The following is a 24,701-nucleotide window of genomic DNA, read 5'->3' as shown; positions in this document are numbered from 1 at the left end:
AGGGGAAACAGGTTACCTTGCATAATGACTTAGCCACTCCCAGTCTCTATTCAAGCCTATTTCCCTTGTTTTTTCCTCCCCCCACCCTCCCCCCAGACGTTCTTGTTAAACCCTGGATTTGTGCTGGAAATGGCCCACCTTGATTATCATACACATTGTAAGGAGAGTGGTCACTTTAGATAAGCTATTACCAGCAGGAGAGTGGGGTGGGAAGAGGTATTTTTTCATGCTGTGTGTGTATATAAAAAGATCTTCTACACTTTCCACAGTATGCATCCGATGAAGTGAGCTGTAGCTCACGAAAGCTTATGCTCAAATAAATTGGTTAGTCTCTAAGGTGCCACAAGTACTCCTTTTCTTTCTGCGAATACAGACTAACACAGCTGTTACTCTGAAACCTATCAGAGGCTTGTTCACCTGCGCATCTACCAATGTGATATATGCCATCATGTGCCAGCAATGCCCCTCTGCCATGTACGTTGGCCAAACTGGACAGTCTCTAAGTAAAAGAGCAAATGGACACAAATCAGATGTCAAGAATTATAACATTCAAAAACTAGTCTGAGAACACTTCAATCTCTTTGGTCACTTGATTACAGATCTAAAAGTGGCAATTCTTCAACAAATAAAACTTCAAAAACAGACTCCAACGAGAGACTGCTGAACTGGAATTAATTTGCAAACTGGATACAATTAATTTAGGCTTGAATAAAGACTGGGAGTGGATGTGTCATTACACAAAGTAAAACTATTTCCCCTCCTACTGTTCTTGTAAAGTGCTAGAAATGACCCATCTTGATTATCACTACAAAAGGTTCTCCCCCCGCCCCCGCTCTCCTGCTGGGAATAGCTCACCTTTCCTGGTCACTCTTGTTACAGTCTGTACGGTAACACCCATTGTTTCATGTTCTCTGTGTATATAAAATCTCCCCACTGTATTTTCCAGATGTATGCATCTGATTAAGTGAGCTGTAGCTCATGAATGCTTATGCTCTAATAAATTTGTTAGCCTCTAAGGTGCCACAAGTAATCCTTTTCTTTTTACGGATACAGTCTAACACGGCTGCTACTCTGAAACCATTTACTAGTAGAGATGGAAGGAGATCACTAGATCACCAGGGCTCTCTTCTGGAAGGGCAGAACACAGAATGTCCTGACCTAACAGAGCAACAAGATAGCCAAGAAGAACCTACAAGGAATACATGTAGCATTATTTCAGCTGTAATGTAAGAGCGTGGAGGTCAGTGGAGTTGCACCCATTTACAAGGCTGAATTTAGCACACTGATGTTTATACCTGGCTTAAAAATGATTCCCCCATCTCACTCACGTAAGTCAGGAGTAATGCCAATGGAGTAAATTAATTACGCTGGTCTAAATCTGGCATGATGGGAGAATCAAGGAAAGAGTTCAGTTTGTTTTAATAGATTATACACAGACTGAAGAGATGGAAAGCAAGAGAAAAGGGATTCCATGATGACAGACTTAGTAGAATACTCAAGAGATTCTAATAATCTTTCAAAGTTTACATTGGCTGTGTTTTGTAGTTCACTTTAGAGTAAGTGAGCGATGTCAGTTTAAATAGTAACTAGAAGTAGATGCAAAATACTGTGCATGAAACATGGTTTCCTATAATTGGCATTTCTGCTTTATCATGGTCAGTAATGTTACCAGACACAAGAAATACTAGTACTGTACAATAGTGAAGAAAACAGTAGTATGTTATCAGTTTTGTATTTACATATAGTACAATTTACATTGTGTTCTCCGATGACCTACACTGATAAGAGAAACACTACACTTGGAAAGTGCTCTGCAGAAATGCTACTGGCCTGAGGAATGAAGCAAAGCTGGAGGGCTGTGACACAAGGACTCTGCAGCATTTCACATATTCCACAGACAAGATTGCTGCATGACAGCAACTACAGCACTAGTAACAAAGGATATGACAAACTGACAAAAGCCAGAATATGTAGTGTTAATGACGACGTTCCTTTTTTAACTTTTACTGGAGTGCCCTTCCCCTTCCCCGCCCCCGTCAGTAGCATCATATCAGTCTCTGTATTTTCTGACTTCTGTCCATTCTTATCAGACCATTAATGTTACAGATGCTGTAACTAGTGCTGTGGAAGACATGACCGTGGAGCATGAAAAACGTTATTAGTCAGTATGTGAGCTACCTCCAACTTTGCTTCGTTCTTCAGGCTAATTTTATTTAATTTCATAGCTCCAAGTGCATCATCATCCTCACTGATACTCCCTATTCATTGAAGAACACATATGCTAATTGTAGATGATGCTAATGAAGGGCTGAATCAACATATTCTTTAGCATCTATCCTTCAACACCAAGGAAACGAGTTGCAGAATGTTTTAGAAACCTCTTTATACTGTAGCTGCTACTTGCCAAGTAAGAGACAGGAGCATATTTCCTGTTCAGTGATTCCACTTCCTCCAAAACATGATTAAATACAGACATCATTCTTCTTTCATATTCACTCTCAACATGTGCAGCTCCACTCAAGGTGTACTCCTGGAAACTAGAAAATAAGCTATTTTAGTTGTGCCCGATATACTCCATCCATCCTGGTCATCTAGTCCCATCCTCAAACAAGTCCCAATAAGATTGTTGTTTATTCCAGCTTTAAGTATCTTCAGCAAGGAAGATTTCATTTCTTTCAAACAGCTTGTTCTGTTCCTTGGCTATTCTGACACTAAATTATAATCTATCCCTCCTATTTAAATCCAAGTTTTCCTTCTCATAGTTTGTCCATGACTTTGTCTTACCCCGCCCTCTTTATACCATCATTTTGCACAGACAGATAGGTCTTTTTTCTATCCTTTCCTAGAGCCAACATCCCTAATTCTATTAGCTTTTCTTCACAAGTTTTATTTCTTAAACTGTGCATTATTTTTTATTGCTTTTCCCAAATACTCTCCATTTTGTCAAGGTCTTGCAGTGACCGGAATCAGAGGAGGTTCTCCAGCTGAGGCCCTACCACTGCAGGCTAGTACAGGATAATTACCTTGCTTTTGATTCCTGACCCCCAAGCAACAGTCCTGTTAAAAGCCACTCAGGACTTGGCACAATCCTGTGCTCAAATGCACATACACAACTTCACTGACAGCAACGGGAGTTACATAGGTGTACATGCAGAATTAGGTCCATATTTTCCTTTTTGCAACATTGTCATATCACTAAATCTCATTCACTATAACCTGTACCAGGGTGGTCTGCCCTCTTGAGGTCAGCCCAACCTGTCACATGGCTTGGCCCGTCAAGGTTTGAAAGGTTCACAGTGAGAGCATGAGTGTGTAAAAAGGACCTAGATGTTATTGATAGAGAGGAAGCAGTCCTGGCACTAAATGGTGCTTCGGAAAAAAAATTCCATCACTGTTTCTTTAAGGGCCAGGATCCTTGTAGAGAGGGCTGGGCACGGCTCCCCTCTTGTCCAAGCCAACTGGGGATGAGCTGGCAGTCAGGGACCAGCATAAATGCTGCCTTTTCCCTCATAGCAGGGCTGACACCAGCAAGAGAAGTCTGCCAGCTGGATTCTCCTAGCCTGAGGATTAACTGAGGAAAAAGGAGCCAGTTGAGGGAGAAGCTGGCTAGGCCCTACAGCTGCCTAAATTATATCCCAGCCCCAGTGAGGAAAGCTGAGGACTTCTGTTTAAGGAGAGGGGTAATAACTGCTGGAATTACCCAGCTCCAGGAGGAGAGCTAGGGGGGTCCTGCCATAATGAGGGATACAGTGACTGCTCCATTGATGTATACCCCATTCCAGGAGGAGAACTGGGGACTCCTGTTTAAGGAGAGACGGGGGGCTAATTAACTCATGACCCAGATCAAAGGAAGAGAACTGGGGGATTCCTGTTTTGAAGGAGTAACCATTTGAAGGACAACCTCAACTTTAGGAAGGGTTGGGATAGTGTCTCCCGAACTAAGATAAAGAACTGACCAGTCCTCTTCTAGGGACCCAGATGTGGGTGACCTTGGGCAACTAACAAAGTCAGTCACCCATGGTAGACAAATGTAATAAATCAAACCCCTTGAAGGGGTGTGTGGGATTCTGAGCCAACCTAAGTTTGGTAATTGACTGAAAGAACCCAAGAGGGCACTGAGTGCAAGGTATTGACTGGCAGGGCCATGAGTGGGAAACCTCCAGAATGTTTGTGATACAGTAACTCCCCACTTAACATCCTCTTCCTTAATGTTGTTTCAAACTTATGTCCCTGATCAATTACAGAACATGCTCCATTTAAAGTTGTGCAATGCTTTGCTATAACGTCATTTGGCTGCCTGCTTTGTCCACAGCTGGCAGCCCCGTTACCAGCTCCCCTATGCCCCCCACCCCAGTGCCTCCCACCCTCCAGCAGACCCCGCGGATCAGCGCCCTCTCCCTCTTCCCCTGCATCCTGCCCATGGCAACAGCTGGCTTGTGGTGTTCAGGAGGGAGAAGGGAAGCAAGAGGACTTGGTGCGCAGGCTCCCCCTCCCTCCCGAACGCCACAAACCAGCTGATTGCCAAGGGCAGGAGGCAGGGGACGGAGGCTGCACATCATGTCCTTGCTCCCCCCCCGGCCCCCTGAACCTCACAAGCCAGCTAACTGCCACAGGCAGGAGGGAGGAGCAAGGACACAGCACAGTCCTTGGGAAGCAGGGGGAGACTCCGCGCCATGTCCTTGCTCCTCCCCCCTCCCTCCTGAACACCACAAGCCATCTGATTGCCGTGGGCAGGAGGCGGGGGGAGGCGGCGACGAAGAAGAGCAAGGATGCAGCATGAGGAGTAAAGGGGGAGCAGGGGGAGAAAGAAGAGGTGGGTTAAGGGTGGGGGATTGGGGGAAGGGGTGGAGTTGGGGGGCCAAGGGTTGACCCTTCCGCCCCTAGTACTTGCAGAGTAGGGGAAGCTGCCGCTGCGCAACGTGTTTCTCCTAGCCTACAGCACCTTCACCCTCCTTGCCTGCCTCATTGTCTCCAGTGCCAGTGGGCAGTGCCTGCGTGGGGTAAGGCGGGGGACCCTCCCAACTATAGTACTGTACGGCAAAAAAACCATTTCCCTGGAACCTAACCTGCCCCCCCCATTTACATTCATTCTTATGGGGAAATTGGATGTGCTTAACATCGTTTCTCTTAAAGTCGCATTTTTCAGAAACATAACTACAACGTTAAGTGAGGAGTTACTGTATTATTGCTGCTCCAGTATTCTTCCTGTAATCCATTTCTTCCTATGTCAACTACCCTAACCAAGAGATCAGGGCTATTACGCTAGGCAATGTACAATCACAGTGAAAACACGGCCCTGACCCCAGAGAGACCACAGTCTAGGTTTGTAACAAGACACAATGGGTGAATGGAACAGACGCATAAAAGGGGCATGACAAAACATTACAAATAGTAAAACATGTTTTACATAATCAGTTCTCCGAGCTGTAAACCTGCCCAGTCATCCCAATCAGTCTCTATTTAATTTCATTGTATTGATTTTAGACCATATCTTTAAGATAGCAAGAAGTATTGTACTTTAATACTTTACTCTTCTACATGGCTCAGAACACTTTATAAAACTTACGAAATTTAGTCTCAGCACATAAGCAAGCATTAGCACCCTCACAGACAGGGAAACTGAGACACAGATGCTAAGTAACAAACACAAGAAGTCACTGGCAGAGCTAGGAATACAATCCAGATCTCCTGGCACCATCCTGCGTTTTAAACAAACAACAATCCTTCCTCCCACATCCAATTATTTGTGAACCCTCGCTGCTAAATATTTTTAAGTTTGATTAGCAGAGCTTCCCATCCATCCTCCAAGTCATTAATGTAAATAATGGTTAGGACTGATTCCTCTATGAAGCCTACTTCAAAACTCCTAAATTGAGAGTAGTCATTATTACAGAGCTAAAATTTTTTTATACGATTAAACAGAACATTTACACAATCTGCATTTCTCAAGTGAAGAGTTTCAAAAGATCTGATTTAGCACTCATTAACTTCAAAGGAAGTTGGTTTGTGCCCAAATGAAGGTATTTTAGTAGTGCTAATCTGTCTTTTTGGGGTGAAAAAATTATCCCTTGTGTCATTCCACTGCAGTCATTGGATTTACACCACAGAAAATGTAACCTATTAAGTATGTATCCCAAAGGTCTCCAAGCAACGAGAGAGAAAGTGCACATAAAGGAGGGAGGGAGCAACAGCAGATGACAAAATCCCGAAAGAAATCACAGGTATGAATGAAACAATGAGCTAAAAGCAATAGAACAAGCAGCAGAGGAAGTATCTGGGAATTTACTTCTATGATTTTGACCCACAAATATCTATACCTAAAAACAGCTCAACTACTTAATTACAGTATCTTTTACATAAAAATAAAACCAACACAAATAAAGGACTACTTGAATGGAGGCTACCAGGATATCTTCAATTTAAGCTTAGCAAGATCAGAGCTTTGCAGCAGATTTGTGTATGTAAGTATGCCCAGTGTAGAATCAAGGGTACATTTATGTATCTTCTGCATTTTTCCCTTGTTAATATAGTCTCTTAGACAAAAAACTAAGTTAGGGAGATGGGAGTGGAGAGAGTAGAAGGGTAACCATCAGACTTACCTTGCAGATTCTGGATCCAAAATCAGGGCTTCAACTGCATGTGAAATCAATAGGCAGCTCTGCTGTTGTCTGACATTATAGTAAAGATTTATAGACGTGCTATCTCAATACAAAGTAGTATTCCCTACTGGCATTTTTCATCATGACAACTAAAGGAATATAATGAGGTAACTCCCATAAGTATCTGCACCTGTTACAGAGCAAGAACCAAAGACTCCTAGTTTTCCAAGATCATACCCATCAAAACTTGTATAATAAGTGAAGCAATTCCAAATAACAAAAGAACATGAAGGGAGGGTGACAGATTTCTTTTCTGAATAGGTTTTAAAATACCAATATTAAGATTTTTAAAGCAATTATTAGCGGCTTCAGAATTACACTTCATAAACTAGGACTGTTTCACCCTTACAAGCATCACCCTTACAAGTAACCTCAAATAAAAATAAGCAAATTCTGAGTTCTGAACAGTAGGATACAATTCTACATTCCTTAACGTTGCCGAGTCTGCATCGAAAGATGACTGATACAGATCCCCATATCGTGTAGCCAGGTTACGAAATTCTTCCATAGAGAGTTTCATCTACAGCAAAAAAACAATGTTGTTGATCAATAGAAATAAAATACCACAGCTAAATTATTCAACAGGGGTTCTCAACCTTTTTCTTTCTGAGGTCCCCCTCCCCCTAACATGTTATGGCACAAGTGGGCTGTGGAATTTTTATAACAACTGGTTTTTTCCTGCATATTCAGTAAATTAAAAGCCAGGGCTGGCATTAGGGGGTAGCAAGGAGGGCAACTGCCCGGGGTCCCACACCACAGGTGGCCCCAAGAAGCTAAGTTGCCAGGGCTTTGGCTTTGAGCCTTGGGCCCCAGCGAGTCTAACACTGGCAGGCCCCCTGAAACCTGCTCACAGCCCCCCAGGGGGCCCTGGATGAGAACCGCTGTTTTACAACATTGAACTGAGCAAGGCTATAAATATTTTGGCAATGTACCTCTCGTGGCCTCTAACTTACATTGCTGAAACTTGCCAAAGAGAGAGTAATCTATATGTTAGATATGACAAAATAACCGCTTAGTCAATGCGTGATTTATTTCTAAACCTATTAACAAAATACTAATAGACCATTCAATAAATGTTGTCACACACACACCTTATATAAAGTACTACTGCACCTCTCTGATGAGTCTAACTGATACTCACCTGTCTTTTTGTATGTCTCAGTTATTGTCTACTCTACAGCTCCTCTACGTAGACTGTAAGCTCCTCAGGACAGTATAATACCTCCAAAATATTCTGTACCCTTATAAAATATGAGTGCATTAAATGGGTAATTGCATACATAACCACCCCATGATTATATATGATAATACATCAAAATGAGGGCTTGGACAGGCACATGGATATTTCTGGCCACTGCAGTTGAAAAACAAGGCCCAGTATGCAATGACAAGCTCAGTAATACTTTCCCTTTCATTCCTTCAATCAGAGAGCTAAATTCTCTCATTTCAACAGGTAGACCAAGTTCTTTCTGCACAAGGCAGAAACAATGAACATGCCTGGGTAGAGATGCGCCCACATCTCTGGAGGTCATTTCCTGATGTCATTGCAATTGTTGTGGCAATGGCAGGTGGTGGACTAGTTTTTAGGCTGTTACAGGTGCAGATGAGTTGGGAGAAAGCCTGCAGAAGGTCAATCCTGAGCTTGACAAACCCACATTGAAAGCTCAGAGGGTTAAGTGGTGTGCTGGCAGCCTGAAAAACAAAAAAAGCAGGAGGTTGATAGTCTGGGTCAAAAACATGTGTGACATTTATAAGAACCTTGCAATATCACTAAAATTTTTCATCAGATGAAGGAAAGTATTTGCTTTGATCCCAAGATTATTTTTTAAAACTCAGCACAAAATTACACAAATTAACTGATTTGTGGTTAAAAAGGCATAATAGCTAAAAAGACCTGATAAAAGTTTTAATACTCAAAGTACTTAAGAATTTAAGTTCAGACTCCACAAGACTATTTTAACTTCTGAAAGAAGCTGCCACTGAAGTTGCTAAGATATAACCTTATAGGTTTCACTCCCCCGCCCCAAAACTGACCTGAATAACTCGAGTCTTTGCAGTGGGTGGGCTAGCCCTTTAAGGTTCAGCTGCACCTATGCCTACTTATCCACTTTCAGGGTGATAAGTTTGGGAATAGGCTGGTGATTGGGTCAGATGACCAGGCAGCACATGATAGCCAGAGGCAGTGTTTCTTATAAAGGGACAGAGAGCTGCAGGCAGGGGTGAAAGGAATATTAAATTCTTACTGGTATGGGGGCCGGCTCCAGGCCCCCAGAAGGGGTGGGGCCTCAGGCAGAAGGGGCGGGCCTGGGGGGGGGGGGTCAGCCTCCCCCAGCCAGCCCTTCAGCGCTGTCTGGCCTGTGCTGCCTGGGGCTCTGGTGGCGATTTAAAAGGGGCTGCTGCGGTGACAGCCTGGAGCCCCAGGCCCTTTTAAATTGCTGGCCCCAGGGTCAGCGGCCGGAGGGGAGGGGCAACCATGTTAAACCGCCATGGCAGCGCTTTAATGTTGTTGCCCCTCCCCCACAACCGTTGGTGGCCCTAACAGCAGGGCCGCTGACGGGGGAGAGGGAAGGGGCAACAACGTTAAAGCGCTGGAGGGTCCTTTGCTGCAGCAGCACTTTAAGGAGGGTCCATTGCTGTGCCAGCGCTTTAACGTCGGCTGAGTACGGGCCAGTACCGGCTTCTTACCGATACGCCGTACCAGCCCACTTTCACCCCTGGCTGCAGGAGACCCAGGGTCAGCGAGGACTAGGGAAGGAGTTCTCCACACCAGCAAGAAGAAAAGGTCTAGCAGCTGCCGCTACCTGCAATGAGAGGAGGGAGCAAAAATCCTGAAGAGGGAATTAGGAGGCCCTTGAGGAAGGACATGTCTAAAAGCAAGTGGCTGGGAACAGATAGTGCAGATAGGTGTTGAAAGGAGTTGATAAGGGCACTTGTTTGGGGCTCCAGGGTGGAACTTCCATTGAGGGTGGGAGTATGCGAGGAACTGCTGAGCCCTGTGAGAATCATGATCAAAAATGGGAAGACTCAGTGTTGACATATGTTTGTTGATCTATGCTATCTTAATAAACTAAACCCTGGAAAGGGTATCTGACTTGTACAAAAATTTGGGACAGTTCTGAGAACTCAAGAGTGGGTAATTGCAGTAGCAGGGTCTGATGCTGGATGAGACAAGACCCTGTTTCACGGAGCCCTAATGAGGATCTAAAGTTTCTGTATCTTCTGTTCTTGAAGGTATGCCCATCTCATTCTCCCCGCACCCCCCACCCCCAATTTTAAACAGGAGAGTTCGTGCTGGTGAAAGGTGCCTCTTTAGCCTCTTCATTTATCCACAGAACAGCTATAGCACAATTTGCACACACTTGCTCACCAGTGTTTCTCACCTGACATCAACTAGTAGAAACTGCCTGTGGCAGGGAGCGAGTGGGTAAGTTCAATCTCCAAAAAGTGTTGGCCTCTCTACCAGCAAGAGCACCAAATGTGATGACATTGTGACATGTCTAGAAAATAAGACTGTCATCTACCAAATTTATCCAAGATGGGCCACTGAACATTTCCCAGATTATAGTGGATTTTCAGTAACTACTGGGATACATTTGAACCAGTGACCCTGAGACAAGAGGTTCTGGCACATTACCTATGTAAAACATGAGCTATTCAGCCCCACTCATGGTCCTTTGCCTTCCTTTCTCCAGATCTGTAAGGGACAGTTTGAGGGGGTGGGGGAAGTTGTTCCAAATTCTCTTTTAACAGTTGTTTCTGAAAATCTGATTCTGTGGAAGGAAGCTCATACACTGTAAAGGTATTAGAGCCTCAAGACTATACTGCAGTGATCCTGACAAAGCAGCATGTATGATGTGAGCTCCAAGTAATGATAGCTTAAATTGTTTCATCAGAGTTTTGTATTTTCTCTCTCCCCATTGGTAATATTTTTATTGGGCAGTAAGCGTACAGCTTCATGTACAATAGATGCTCTGTGCCAGAGAACAGGCCCTGTCCCAATGGGTCTATCTTACTATGTGAACAAGGAGGACAGTCCATCACAGATGGAGACTGGAACTGAAAAACTTCACAGAAATATTTGATTTTTAGAAGAGTGAAGTTGTTTATGCTGAAGTATTAGTGTAGATAGGAGAGTAAGCTTCAAGCTCAGATCTCGGAAGGAGGGTTGTGTACATGGTCAGAAGGAATCATGCAGCTGCAGCAATATGGGGGTAGTAGGTGGTGCACTGACTCAATGTACTGTGTGGGCTGAACAGCTGCAGCAAGTTATCATGCATGCTGTGTTCCAGCTGGAATGAGGTGATTAGAAAGAGGATGTCAGCTAGCTTGCCCCAGTTGTTCCCTTGCTACCAAGACAGCCAAGAGCTATAAATAAACAGTGCTCCGTTGGCTCAACTGATGCCATGCTGTTTGCACAGGGCCTCAGTGGAGGCAACGGTTGGGAGGTTGTGATGTCAAATGTGGAATTTTTATACTTTCCCTGGCAAGCTAGAGAAGCTCCTCCCTCTCCTCACACATCTGGGATGTGCTGCTGATCCATAATGTGGGCAGGGACATGTGCACCTGAAGGAGCTGCTTACATGACTGCTAGAACAGGGATACGCAGTGACGGGTCACAAGCTACCCTTAAGCAGCAAAGACTGGCAGGCTGACAGTCACACAAGGAGAGTATAAGGAGGATTAAGTTGGGAGTATTAAAAATAATATTTGGTTCTTATAGTACTTTGCATCCATCTGAAAGTGCTCCATAATGATGAGCAGGTAAGTGCGGCACAAATGGGTTAAGCAATTTGTCCAAATCACACTACGTTAGTGACGGTGTCAGCAATAAAAGCAGCTCTGACTCCCAGCTCTTATCTTAATCTTCTGGACCACAGCAGCCCACAAGCTGAAAAAGCAAAGGCTTCCTTCCTGACTGCAGCCTACACAGAGTGCAAAGAGTGGAAACAGCATAGGACAGCAACCCCACCAATTTAACAGAACCTCAGAATCTTGAAAATGGCTATGAAAAAGTTATTGTATTTCTTATATTGGCCTGTTTTAAATGTTACACTTTTGCTTGTAGTGACTTAACATGGCGCATTAAAAAAATGTAATTAAAAGAAAAAAAAAGGTAAGCAACCCTCCTTGAATTTAAAACTAAAAAAAAACCCCTCACTCATTTGGCCAATAAATTAAGCACACACAAATTTAAAGGGAAGGGAGAGTGCATGAAGGACACACAGACATGGTTTCGGTCCTTTCTGCTGATTAAACTACAGCAGTTAATATAAACACTACTGCCAGAGCTGTGCTGACACTGAGAATGCTAATGCACAAACAAGTAAATAGGAGTCCTGTTAGTTTCAGCTCCATTAAAAAGGCACAGGAAAATCCACATCTATGTCTGACTAATGGGAAGGACAAAATATGTAAAGAGGAATGTTCAAACTTCACCAAAGGCTATGATAAAACTAAAGTGAATGGACAGTGGGCAGTTAGGATTTATAAACAAACATTTTTTCAGCTGCAACAATGCTTGGCTATTTATAACTTCTCACTATTTTCATCATGTTACACAATGAAGTAATTTTCTGCTCCATATAAATTGGACACCATCTTAATCCTGCTTGCCTTGAATAGTCAACTGGACAGGCTTATTTAATCCCTTCCCACAGCTATTTCAAACCAATGGCCATCTTGGAAGATATGCCATACCCCACAATCATTTTTAATATTATGGTAACATCTAAAGGTCCAAACAAAAATCAAGGCCCTGTTACCGAGGCCTTCTACAAACTAATAGTGATAGACTGTAAACTTTTTCGGCAGGGGCTATCTAAATAAAGAGAGAATGGAAGAAAGGAAATATCTTGATTTTATAGATGGGCAATTCCAGCAGAGGTTAAGTGACTTGTTCAAAGTCATGCACAGGAAGTCAGTGACAGAGCTGAGAATTGAACTCCGTTTTCTTGAGTCCCAGTACAGTGCCTTAACAGACTTTGCTTCCTCTCTCAACCAGCAGTTAGTTACAACTGACTTTTCCCTATATGCTGTTCCAAAAATTATAGTTCCTGCAGGCCTAAATAAGAACAATTTCTCTAAGCCTTTGAAAAAAGTCTTGTTAACAAAAATCAAACCAAGCACAACTGCTACAACCTACAGACTCACCATTGCTAGAGTAGAGGATGTATACTAACCGTGAGTGATGCTATCCCTTTGTGATAAGATTTTAAAGACTCAGCAATGCAAGAGAGTGCTGAACTATAATCTTCCTCTTGAAGCCCTGTCAGACACTGCTCTGCATGGGAAAATTCCTTCAAACTGTTCAGCCAAAAGTAGAAGTGTTCTGAAGCAACTTGAGTCAGCAGGCTTTGATACAGCTCTCTGGCCATGTCATGATTACCCTAAGAAAGGGCAACAAGTAAACTAAATAAATAAAGATCTTGCACTTAACTGACATAGTAACAAATAAAACAAAACCAAACACCCCAAGCCCTCAAAAACTACTCTTTAAAAATAAATAGTGAGAGACATCTTCAACATTTGATCAAGTCAACCCTGCTGAGATGTAACAGTTACTTATGTCTGGCATACATAATCTTGTAGGAAGTACTACTGTTTAAACAAGACAGCTCAGAGATTCAGCTCTAAAGACAATACAGAATTTTGCATTACTTTTTCCATCTCCCATCTTCTCAGTGTTTAACATTAATCATTCTTCACTTCAGGGTAGTAAAGAGTCATTATACCAGTTATACAGATAGAGAAATACACACAGCAGAGGCTACATGACTTTACCAGGCCAAAAAGGAAACTAGTCAGTAGAGTTTGGTGGGACATCCTTGATTCCTAATCATCAGACCATGCCTTTCTTCAAGCTGCAGTACTCACTGGTCATCACATGCTTACAGACACCTCTGCCAGTGAGAGATGGGATGACAGCCTCCAATGCTGATTTATGATACAACTCCTGTTTCACCAACCTGAACCAGTGTTACAGTGAAATAAAAAGGAGAAAATTCTATTTTCCTTCCCCCACCTTCTTCCTCCCTCTGAGTGCCTACTTAACTCTCCACTCTGAAGTCAGAGTGTGGCTGACTATACTTTCTACTGAGGACGTCTTTCTAGAAACTTGCACATACCATTCTGGATGCCTGCCTGGCTATCCTGTATGCTGTCCATCCGTTGGAGACATTCTCAAGCTGTTGTTTGATAACATTTTTAACTTCAGAAGATAAAGCTTTTTGACTGGCAACAAATATCACCGTAGCGAGGGATACCTAATGGAAAACAACCGTTAATATTGAAGAAACATTTCCATTTGTATGTTTTTAGAAAGCATCAGAAGCAGTGATTGTGTCAAGTAAGATTTTATACAATATTGGACTTCCTGAAAAAAAACACAAGACAAAATTTGATTCTGAACTGGAGAACTTCTTCGTTCAGGATTTCAAACAAAAAGGCAATGAAAGGGCTTTTTCATCACTGAAGTTTGTCAAAAGCTTACACTTTCAATTAGATTGTTAAAGCAGAAATACATCCAAGCTAACAGTCATAGTAAAGCACTGTAAAAATACACAATTACATGAAATGAAGAGTAACAGACTTTCTTGAAGACTAAGGCCCAGATTTTTAAATGTATTTAGGCATTGCTGTACTCAGTGTTGTGTCTAACTGATTTAGCAGCCTAAGTCTCAATTTCAAAAGAGATTTAGGCACTTAGGAACCTAAAACCCATGATTGTTAATGGGTCTTAGCTGAAGCTACACTGAGTGCAGCCTTTCAAATCCGGGCTTAAGCTCTCATTTCCAATTAAAATCCTCTCAACAGGTTTGTCTCTTTTAGAACCCTCTAAACCATACACATTTGAAGGTCCATGTATAATTGGGGTATCTACTTCTGAACTGCCATCTTTCTTGCCTAGAAGCACTTCTGCAAAAGACCCAGTGTGTCCCCAAGAGTTCTAGCAGTGCATTGTTATGATCTGGTTTGCCTATGTGTAACTGGTGCCATCTACTGGACAGAATACAGATCAGACTGGATCAAGCATTTCGGTTCTCTTCTAGCTAAGCAAACATCAGTCTGTGGCTTTGATGCTGCGTATTGAGAGTACTATTATTTCCCATTCTGCAAGTATATAGTTCATAGAGAACTGATATATTCCTGTTGAGGCAACAGATTAGCATTTTCTGTCACCAGTGTAACAATTAGCTAAACCAGTTCATGAAATATCAATTAGTTTCCATTGTAATTCTATGTGGACGGACTTTGTTCCATCAAGGACAGTTCTCCAGAACAGCAGTTTCTTACCAAAAGTTCCTGTTGTTTATCTGTAGCAGATCGTCCAATCACTTTATAGAGGTCCATTAGGTCTCCCAGCATGCCATCTCCTAAAACAGGCAGCTGCATTGCAATTGCCGCTAAACAGTGGCACATGAGAATTCTAGCAGCATCCTGAGCACTGTGCAACTGTGTCAGCAAGGACTCAACCACTGATTGGCTCAGATGGGGACGACACTTGGCCAGCTTCACCATACAAGTTAGTGCAATCTGCAATGTGCAAACATCACAATGTTCCACCATCAAGCACTGTCCAACATTAAATTCACTTAAAAATATAAAGAAATTATCACAATATTCAGACTATAAATTAAATTACAGAGCTAATGGAAAACAAGACGTATTTATAAACCTGTACTAGAGGTGTACTCTGCCAAACCACCACATCTCTGTCCAGAAGAGTACAGTTTAAAACCACACACAAGTACAAGACACAGCAGTGTAATATTTTCTTTTCTTACTGGTTTAGTCAACGTATTATTATAAAATTATTTGCTCGGTAATAGCTTGGGACCAAAGGGTAACTGTTCACAAAAGTGTGGTGGTCACTTATGTTAGTTTCGTTCTTCCACCAGCGAAACCAAGTGCTCTCCGAGATCCCCCTGGAGTAGCAAGAATCCCTTTTCCTCCCCTCATCTACAAATCCCTGCTTTACAACAATTGTCGCTCTAGTTGAAAAGAGCAGGACTTAACTCTCTGAGGCCATCAGTTCTACTTCTGAATTGACAGGAGTTGCTGCTATAGGAGGCATGGCTTCTCCACTCCTCTGGCTTCATTGTGCTCCTTACCCTTTATCATCTTGGGATCAAAGCACTGGGGAACTTGAAGCTCCTCCCTGGCAGTACACTGTACTCCTACTAGAACACCAGCCAGACTAAGATCTTTCTAGTGTAGAAGATGTAATATGAATGACAGTTGAATTATAAGGTTTACTTGGTCCTGCCTCAACACAGGGAGCTGGACTTGATAACTTCAAGGTCCCATCCAGCCCTACATTTCCATGATAAACAAAAACAAAACAAAGAAACAGATATTATGACTCTCTTCACCTTTAAGGTTGCTTGAGCACCAGGACTGCTATCTTGGCTACAAAGAACTAAAAGAGACTCAAGGCCAAAGACCGCATCTTGCTCCAAAACCAGGAGATCTAGGAGAAAGGAACAGAGTAAAGCATTCAGTTCTGTTCTACTTATTTTTGAACACGATTGTGAACCTAGTGCTCATGACTGAGGGTGCAACAGCAGGATAATGCAAACTTTCCCCACGCTTCTGCCACACCACCTCAATTCTGATCAGCAACAAGTCCGCTTTTACAAGTCTCAGGAAACTATTTAGTACAGGCTACGGTTTTATGATGTGCACAAGCCTGGAGTAGGGCAAAACTACTGAACATTATGACAATCGTTTACACTGGGTTTGTACCAACAGCTCTCCAGAGGGGAAGGGCAGTGTTCTAGCTTCTGGTAATGAACACTGAATGAATTACCAATGAATGAATTACCAATGAACTTCTGGTAATGGTACAGAGGCTGCTACAGAGGAGATCAGCACCCATTCAAATAGAAACCCTCTTCAGAGGGATCCTGGGATTAAACAGTGGGGAGAATCTTCATGAAACTCTAAAATATTTATAATTGGTTATAAGTCTGCATTCTCCACTGTCCACAAATCTGAGGAGGAACAATTCCAAAGAAAGCCAAGAAACTCGGGGACAGGGCAAGCCTCCCGGCAACAAGAGAAAGTGCACAAAAACCTGATCATGAGCTGAATTGTTCCACCACCCACTTTGTGAGTTACCTTTTTCTTGGCAAGAAGCAGATATATTAGTCAGAACTCTCACACCATGAGCAGCAATGCCACGGTTATTATGGTAACAGCATTCCTGTGCCAGCTTTACTAAGTCAAATGATCTTGCTGTTGTTGCTGTTCCTAAATAAGGAGACAAAAGAAGGATAGTACAGCAACATAATCCATAATTATGTCACAAGATCTTTTCCACAGTTTTAAGTTCAATTCCGCTTGGCTGACTGTTTCTCTAGTTCAATTTCCCATTCCCCATCCCAGTCTCAAATGTTTCCTCCCCCACATGTGGAATTCCCTCTCGCTGTCCGCATGCATGCACATATGCTACAAAGGCTGGATGTCTCTGATAGCCCTTAAACCTGAAGACTACCTAATATTTGTGAATGAAACTTTCCAATGGGACACGGCATTTGCAAGAAGGTAATGAATATTTAACATAGGATCATTATTACACATAAGCAAGCTATGATTGTGTCTCAAATTTTTAATAAATTTCACAGCAGAGGTGCAAATAACCCCAGTAAAATCACAAACAGGGGAAGTGGGAAGCCTGGGAGCGGAGAGTGAGCCAACTCTACATTCACCCTGCAGCAGTGGCTCCTGTCCCACGGGGCTGAGCCTGGCTCCCTGGTCACAACACTGCTCAGGTTTAGTACATTCATACCTCTGTCTCCATCTACAGAGGGGTGGATGTGCCAAAACTGAGTGGTGCTGCAACCGCGTGGGACAGATCACAACACCCAGAGCAGGGAGCCAGGCCCAGCCCTGTAGAACAGAGGCTGTTGCTGCAGGGTCACACTCACGATTTCGAGAACACTGTGACCTTTGCACCAAATTCAAACCTTCATTATGCATTAGGCTACAAGTCATTTACAGGTTTTTTAAAATTTATTGGTTATTTTTCTCTGCCTCCATGGCCTATGCAGTTGGATTCCCAGCAACTAAGGCAGTATGGCCTCAGAAATAAGGAGTAAAAAAACCAATACCACTCAGGAGCATTTTAAGAGATCCCTGAAATATTTCCCAAGTTATTCAGTATAATATACAACACATCCAGAATACACAGTTGTGTCAAAAAAAGGTTTTATTGACACTCATGTGCATCATCCTCACATAACTGTTCAGTGGCTTTGCCTTTCCTGGAGAATACAACTGTTCCAGCCTCATGCCAATAAAGCCTAAACTACATCACTCCATGTATTCACTCTCTCTGAAGCATTTTGCACATCTATGGATTTTTTCATCCTATGATCTCAAAGCACCCTATAAACATGATTTAAGCCTCACAATACCGATAGGCTAGGTAAATATTAATAGCCCCACTTTACTAACAGAGACACTGAGGCATAGGAGTAAATGGCTTACCCAAAGTCCCACAACAAATTGAAGCCAGAGCATGGCATAGTATGTCTGAGATCTGCTCTAATATACTACACTCCATCCCAATTATAATTTTTATATTCTTTATAAAAGCTTGCTTGCATGGACTTTAATGGGGGCAGATTAAAGTTCATGGTTTAGGAAGTGCTTTAGGAGCCTTCAGGGAAGTGTTATGTAAGGTATTATTAACAATAATAAAGTGGCTGAAGATCAACACTTATCAAACCCCTACAATAAAAGGGCTAAAATTTGGCTGATTTAATCTGCTCTTCTTACCTGGAGCTATGCTGAAGTACTGTTTGATGGCAATAGTTCCTGACAGCGTGGCAAGGACAGATAGCATGCCTAGTTTCAAGCTGTCATAAGGAGTTTGAAGAGCACATTCACAGAGTGCCTAAAAACCAAAGAGAAAAGAATATGGGGGGGGAAAAAAATCTTACAAACTCACCGTCTTCAAAAATGTTTGCTCTTTTTTTTTTTTTAAACTTTGTAGTTAATTTTAATACAGGTAAAACTGTATAGGAAAAAAAAATCACTATCGACATCAAATTCAGATCTTGCAAATATATTTCCTCACTTGCCACTGTCCTAAAGCAATTTTAATAGACTGTGTACAAGTCTTGTCCTCAAAGTGACATGGCTTTCACAAGTTATCAATAAAATATATTATGTTTGTTAAATGATCACTAACTTTTCACCTGACATTTCTCAATAATAAAACCTCTGTAGAATTTGGAGACAGAGTTATCCACCATTCCACAGATAGTGCATACAATATTCAACTTATTACAATCCGTGAAGGTCCTTGTTTCAAGGAGAACTGTCTGTAAACAGTTTCAAGTGTCACTTCCTGCAACACCACTTACAAAAAAGTGTTTTTAAATAAAAAAAAATTATCCAATGGAAAAGAATAAAGATTCTAAGCTTGCTGATAATAAACACTGAATTTTCTTGATCATCATCATCTATTTGTGTTATGGTAGCTTCTGGAAGTCCGAATCCCATTGGTCTTAGCACTGCTTGCCTTGATAAGTTTGCAGTCCTACCACAGGCCTGTCTGATCTCTCAGCTAAGGAGAGAACATATTAATTTTAGGGCTGTCAATTAATCGCAATTAACTCAAGCAATTAAAATAAATTAACTCAATTAAAAAATGAATCTCAGTTTTAATCGTACCGTTAAACACTAATAGAATACCAATTGAAATTATATTTTTGGATGAGTATTAATATAGTAGTTGTATGAAATGAATTGAAATATACTATTTCTTTTATTTTTTACAGTGCAAATATTTGTAATAAAAAATATAAAGTGAGCACTGTACACTTTGTATTCTGTATTGTAACTGAAATCAAAACATTTGAAACATGTAGAAAACATCAAAAACTAATAAATTTAAAGTGGTATTCTATTAGTGTTTAACAGTGTGCTTAAAACTGCAATTAATCACAATTATTTTTTTTAATAGTAATAGTTTGACAGCCCTCATTAATTTTACAGGCTGCCACTTCTGGTATTTAAAACTGTACATGAAGATAAATCTAGCTTTATTCGAGACCTCCTCTTCAAGCGATCTCTTCACATGTCTAAGTACTCACCCCTGCCAGGTGGGCCAAGAAAAACTATGCAATGTCCTTCTCATGAAGTTTCCCCATCAACTCCCACCTGCATTAGTAGTACGGCCTTTTCTGTGCTGGCTTGTAAAGTATTAGATTTTATCCTTTTAAAAAAAAAAATTTAAATATAGTGGTCCAAGCATTTTAACTGGGGTATGGGAGGGCAACTCAAACTATGTATTAACACAGCCAATGCACAAACCAAAGACTTTTTTAAATTAAGCTACTCTGTCAAGCAGCTGTTAGTGGACAGTTGAGGGCGATTAAAATTAAGAAAAACCTGAAATGCATCTGATACCCTGTAGGCACATTTACAATGAGAAATGACATGTCAGTTTGGCAAGAAAACCAAACTCATTAATCTGAGGTAGAAGAACATCCCACTCTGTCATCTAACTCATTAATATGAGCCCAATATGAAAGTGCTTAGTGTTGCTGAGAGAAGCTTGATGTGAGTTTGTCTTGCAAAGCCTGTCATAAGGCAAGAATTGCTTAAAAAGAGCACTGCTGCTACTTTTAACTAACATTTCTTCCTAAAATGGACAAGCTTAGTCTTCCATGTTTAACAGGGACATCTATACTTCTATACTCATTTGTAAAAAAAAGACTGCATTTAGTTGAAAAATTTTACAATAAAAATGTTTCTTAAAGATTGCAAACCTGAATGTTTTCTCTGCTCCATGTATGTGGAGTTTTGTTTGCCAATAACTTTAGATCTTGGATAGCAAGTCTTTTCACAGCTTTCCTGGGGTCATTTTTCAAGTATTGCAGCAAAAGCTGAATCTGCAACAATAAACAGTGCTTAAAATATTAAGTAGGATTCTGTAGTTAAATTAGTTAAAAAAACCACACACGTAAGCAGAGGTTGCAACAGAGAAATCCTTTAAAAAAAAAAAAGCTCACAAGGTAACTGTATACGATTCACATGTATATTCAAAGCATTCAGGACTGTTCAGAGCTCAGACAGCATTGCTGCTAAACACCCAAGGGCTGGGAGAGCAGTCTACATATTTCCATAAAAATGGAGCACACCAGGTATCCTATCATGTTTCAGGTTGCCTATATCTAATACCATCAACAGTGGCTTCTGAACTGGAGTAGCACTTACCCAAGCCATCTCAGACATAGTTGTTCTGTTAGGCTAAAGGCTGCCAGTGATAGATCTTGTAGTCTAGTGTGGCTACAAGAGGCTAAGAGTGGACCAACAGATTTTCATGATTTTTTTTTTTTTTTAAATAAGAATGAGTTAACCCAATACCACACTTCATTTATATATGGATTTACTGTGTGCTCATCACTTGTCTGGGCCCACAGAGTTACAATTACATAAGAGGAAAACATTCCCCCTTTAAGCTGAGAATGTCACTATAGTTCCATGTCTTGACTGATATTTGTAATTTACATCAGTGGGTTCAAGTGCCTCTTTACATACAAAGACCTTAAATGTATGTTCATTTTTCTAGTTTGCAGATAAGAGATTGGGTTTGGTGGAAGGAAAGGATCCCAACTAATCAGAGAAGGCAACAGAGTGAGAAGCAAGTGCAGGGGCCTGCATACAAGAAGCAAGATGTAAGAGCTCCAAGAGAAGCAGGGTATCAAATGTTATTGCCCCTTTTAAGGAGGAGATTGTTTGGACGGGGGACGGGGTTGAAGAGACAAATAGTATATAAATAAAGAATAAATAAATAAATGCAGTTTCTAGGATACTTCTCATCTGCAATAGGGATAGGAACACAGACTATGATCTAACTATTTTCACTATCAGAAAGGAACTGAGATGTTTAAGCGGTTTTGCACTTTCAAATAAGGGATTACCTTTAGAGCAATTACGTGTTACCTGTTTGGGTATGTCCACCAAAGAGGAAGCAGCAAGCAAAGTAAAGGTGTGGAGAGTAACAATGACCATCTTGGTGGAAGGATAGGATGTTACCAGCTGTTGGAGAAGTTGACGGGAGCTAGATGCCAGGCTGGCATCATGGTGCATGTGCTGTAGTATGGGGATCAACTTCAGCTTCAAGTCCACTGGCGTGGCTAAGCCTAGTGCATGGAAAGAGGTATTTAGGTGCCAGAGCAGATCTCAATGAACCCTGAACTTTTCAAATACTACATTTAAATGACATTGGTGACAGACAAAAAAACACAGAAAGACAAAGTAAACGCCAGTTGTGGGCAGCAGCAGCTAGAAGTGCTGGAGGCAGGACGCAATTCCTGAAACAGCAGGTCTCAGTGCTAAACAGACTCCACCAGCCCATTAAAGAGCAGTATTGTCAGTTTCCAAGGAGACTGGGACCCAGCCTTTCTCAATTAGAATGGCCTTAAGAATGGATGGGTAAAGTGGCTGGGAAACAATTACTCCTCCTTTGGGTGTGCCTCAATTATATTAATAGTCATCCTTCAAATTACATTACATTATTCCAATTATAATAAAGGAAAAGAGACCCATGTTATAACATTAAGTCACTGCAAAAGGCTCAAGACAGAAGGGCAGCCTTGTCAGAGACTAGAGGCAAAGAGAGAAACCTAGAGATTCTAAGTCAACATAAAAACCCACATTACATAGTATTTGGACATGCTATGACACACATGGATTCAGTTTACCAGATACATTAGAACATGCTTTGGATATTTACATTTTTGAAGACATTCAAGCTGTAGTCCAGAGCCCTGCCCGGCATCATTCGTTAGCTCACTTAACTTCAGGCAACTGGAATGTTTCAGGGAAGTATAGGGATGAGGGAGCAATGGATTCTGGTAACATTTAAACATTAGGAGGGACAATACTAAAACCTTTTCATTTTCTTCCCGTTATTCAATACACCTACATACCCTGAATCATTTCACTGATTTTGTTACATATTCCTCCAGCAAAATCCCTGCGAAGAGAAAAGACACAACTGAACTTCAAATTGTGACTGTTATGGTTTAATAATGATCCAAGAAATTAAGAGGGACTATAAAAAGCAGGATTGTGCTTGTGAACTTCAAGATTTAAGAGTAATTTTGCAAATCCAGAAAGACATTTTTGTTTGCTTGACTGAAATTTGCTGCTACTAGTCAACATCACAGAATAATGCCACATTTAGACACTTGTTACATAATTAGTTTCCATTAATCTAGACTTTCAACCTGAGATTACAGATCTACCAAGTCTATCACTTAGCCTAACTAAAGAATTGAGTCTCTTGCCCATCTTTATCCGCACCAACACAAGCAGGAACATTTGCTCCAATGCTAACACTCTTGTAAGATCACTACATTATGTGTTAAACAATGTAATTTGCTACAAGTGCTCTTTTGTAGAGACTTAAGATTCTAGGGAAAGACTGCTACAACCAAAAGCTTTCCCTAACCTTGTGTAATGCTATTTGAACAACAGCAAGAAGTTTTATTTGACTCAGTCTTTATTTGTAGAACAAAATATAGGGTGCTCCAGGTGTAGACAATTGATTTTAAAAAAATATGTTAATGGGGTTGATTACTGAACCTGCAGGATAAAGGAGTTTTAGGCACATGTTCTATTAAAATGAGTTACTAAGATTATTGTGATTTTTATGAAACTCTCCATAAACAGAAGTGATGGTTCGTTCAAACCTTTGTTTAGGACAGTTTATTGTCACTTAGTCCCCCTCAGAGAAATCAGGGAATCTGCAGTGCAGATTCCAAGGAGATAGAAATTGACTCAGATTTGGTTAAAACACAGGTAATGTAATTGCAAAAAGAAAAGGAGTACTTGTGGCACTGAATGCATCCGATGAAGTGAGCTGTAGCTCACAAAAGCTTATGCTCAAATAAATTTATTAGTTTAAGGTGCCACAAGTCCTCCTTTTCTTTTTGTGAATACAGACTAACACAGCTGTTACTCTGAAACAGGTAATGTAATGTTACAGAATATTTTCCTCTTAAAATTGCACAAGAAGGTTTTGGGGATTCTTTTAATAAAACCCCACAACCTATACAGTTCACCATTAGTGACCACAGGAACTATATAAAATGGCAGTTTGGTTTGGAAAAATGTTGACACCCATCTTAAATGGAGTCCACTGAATTTTTCTCACTTTAAAAATACAATTGTAGTTGCCAGATTCACTCACTTTCCAGACATTCTTAACATTTTAAGAGTAGGTTGTAGGAAATTTAGAGCAACACCACCAACGTGAAATAGACAAATTTTAAAAAAAAAAGTTGAAAGTAATTTCAGACACTATTTCTGCCATGGATTCCCCTTGCCCATGTTTACCACTTTATAATCTCACTTCCATTTTTTGGGTTTTCGTATTTTTTAAATGGTCTTCACCTCGGTGAAAGAATTCACAAAAACTGACTATAAAGGAAAAACATGGAAAAAATTCCCCTTGAATCCCTTTAAATTAAAGAAATTTTAGGGATTACATTTAAAAAGTAAAGAAAAAATTTAGATAAGAGTGTGATTTTTAAGTTACCATGTTTATTTAATTAAAGTTTTTTCCCCCTTATATTTCTTAACTTTTCCTCACAGCTTTTAAAAAATGAAAGCAAATTTCAATGAGTTTCAAATGCCCCTGCTGGGTGTGGTTTTAAATAGGATTTCAAGTTTCCTGCAACATTCATGCTGTACATTATAAATGGTACAGATCTCTTTTGTATCTCCCCACATATGGCATGGCAAGTACTGCAGAAGGTGATCCCAAATTTACTGAAGGACAGTGAAGAGTCCTACTGTATTAATAGTGCTTCCACTCCTTAAAATACAAACAATAAGAGCACAGAAGAATTTACAGCTTACTTTGACTGTGCAGAAAAGTTAGCAGCAGCAAATATAGCAGCTTCGACCTCAACATTATCATGGGAATCCAGGCTCTGGCGAATACTGTGATGTGCATTCTTCCTTTCTGGGATTATGGATGCCATACTCCCCAACATCCTACAGAAATAAATCACAGGG

General features: G+C 41.0%; 1 protein-coding gene across 6 annotated transcripts in view; it reads right to left on the bottom strand.

The window, feature by feature from the left end:
* Positions 1-24,701, bottom strand: part of INTS7 (integrator complex subunit 7) — a 69,023-nt gene that overhangs the window by 38,230 nt on the left and 6,092 nt on the right. For 5 of the 6 annotated variants that reach the window (XR_012158241.2, XR_012158240.2, XM_073338957.2 and 2 more), the window contains exons 4-17: positions 24,543-24,680; positions 22,607-22,653; positions 21,618-21,817; positions 20,441-20,563; positions 18,441-18,558; positions 16,779-16,910; positions 16,031-16,128; positions 14,952-15,191; positions 13,784-13,921; positions 12,839-13,045; positions 8,157-8,351; positions 7,076-7,179; positions 6,600-6,668; positions 2,405-2,537 (exon numbers count right to left, since the gene is read on the bottom strand). Coding sequence is in view for 4 of the 6 variants with exons in the window: in XM_073338957.2 (XP_073195058.1) it covers positions 2,405-2,537; positions 6,600-6,668; positions 7,076-7,179; positions 8,157-8,351; positions 12,839-13,045; positions 13,784-13,921; positions 14,952-15,191; positions 16,031-16,128; positions 16,779-16,910; positions 18,441-18,558; positions 20,441-20,563; positions 21,618-21,817; positions 22,607-22,653; positions 24,543-24,680 (1,942 nt within the window). In the remaining 2 variants the exon portion in view is untranslated. Of the gene's footprint in view, positions 1-2,404; positions 2,538-6,599; positions 6,669-7,075; positions 7,180-8,156; positions 8,352-12,838; positions 13,046-13,783; positions 13,922-14,951; positions 15,192-16,030; positions 16,129-16,778; positions 16,911-18,440; positions 18,559-20,440; positions 20,564-21,617; positions 21,818-22,410; positions 22,654-24,542; positions 24,681-24,701 lie in introns of those variants that run through there. The other variant, XM_073338960.1, reaches the window with a different exon arrangement.

This window comes from Lepidochelys kempii, chromosome 3 (genome assembly GCF_965140285.1).
Source record: "Lepidochelys kempii isolate rLepKem1 chromosome 3, rLepKem1.hap1, whole genome shotgun sequence".
In the NCBI taxonomy this organism is placed as follows: Eukaryota; Metazoa; Chordata; order Testudines; family Cheloniidae; genus Lepidochelys; species Lepidochelys kempii.
Note: the sequence above shows the minus strand (reverse complement) of the source record. Positions and strands in the feature narration are given on the sequence as shown.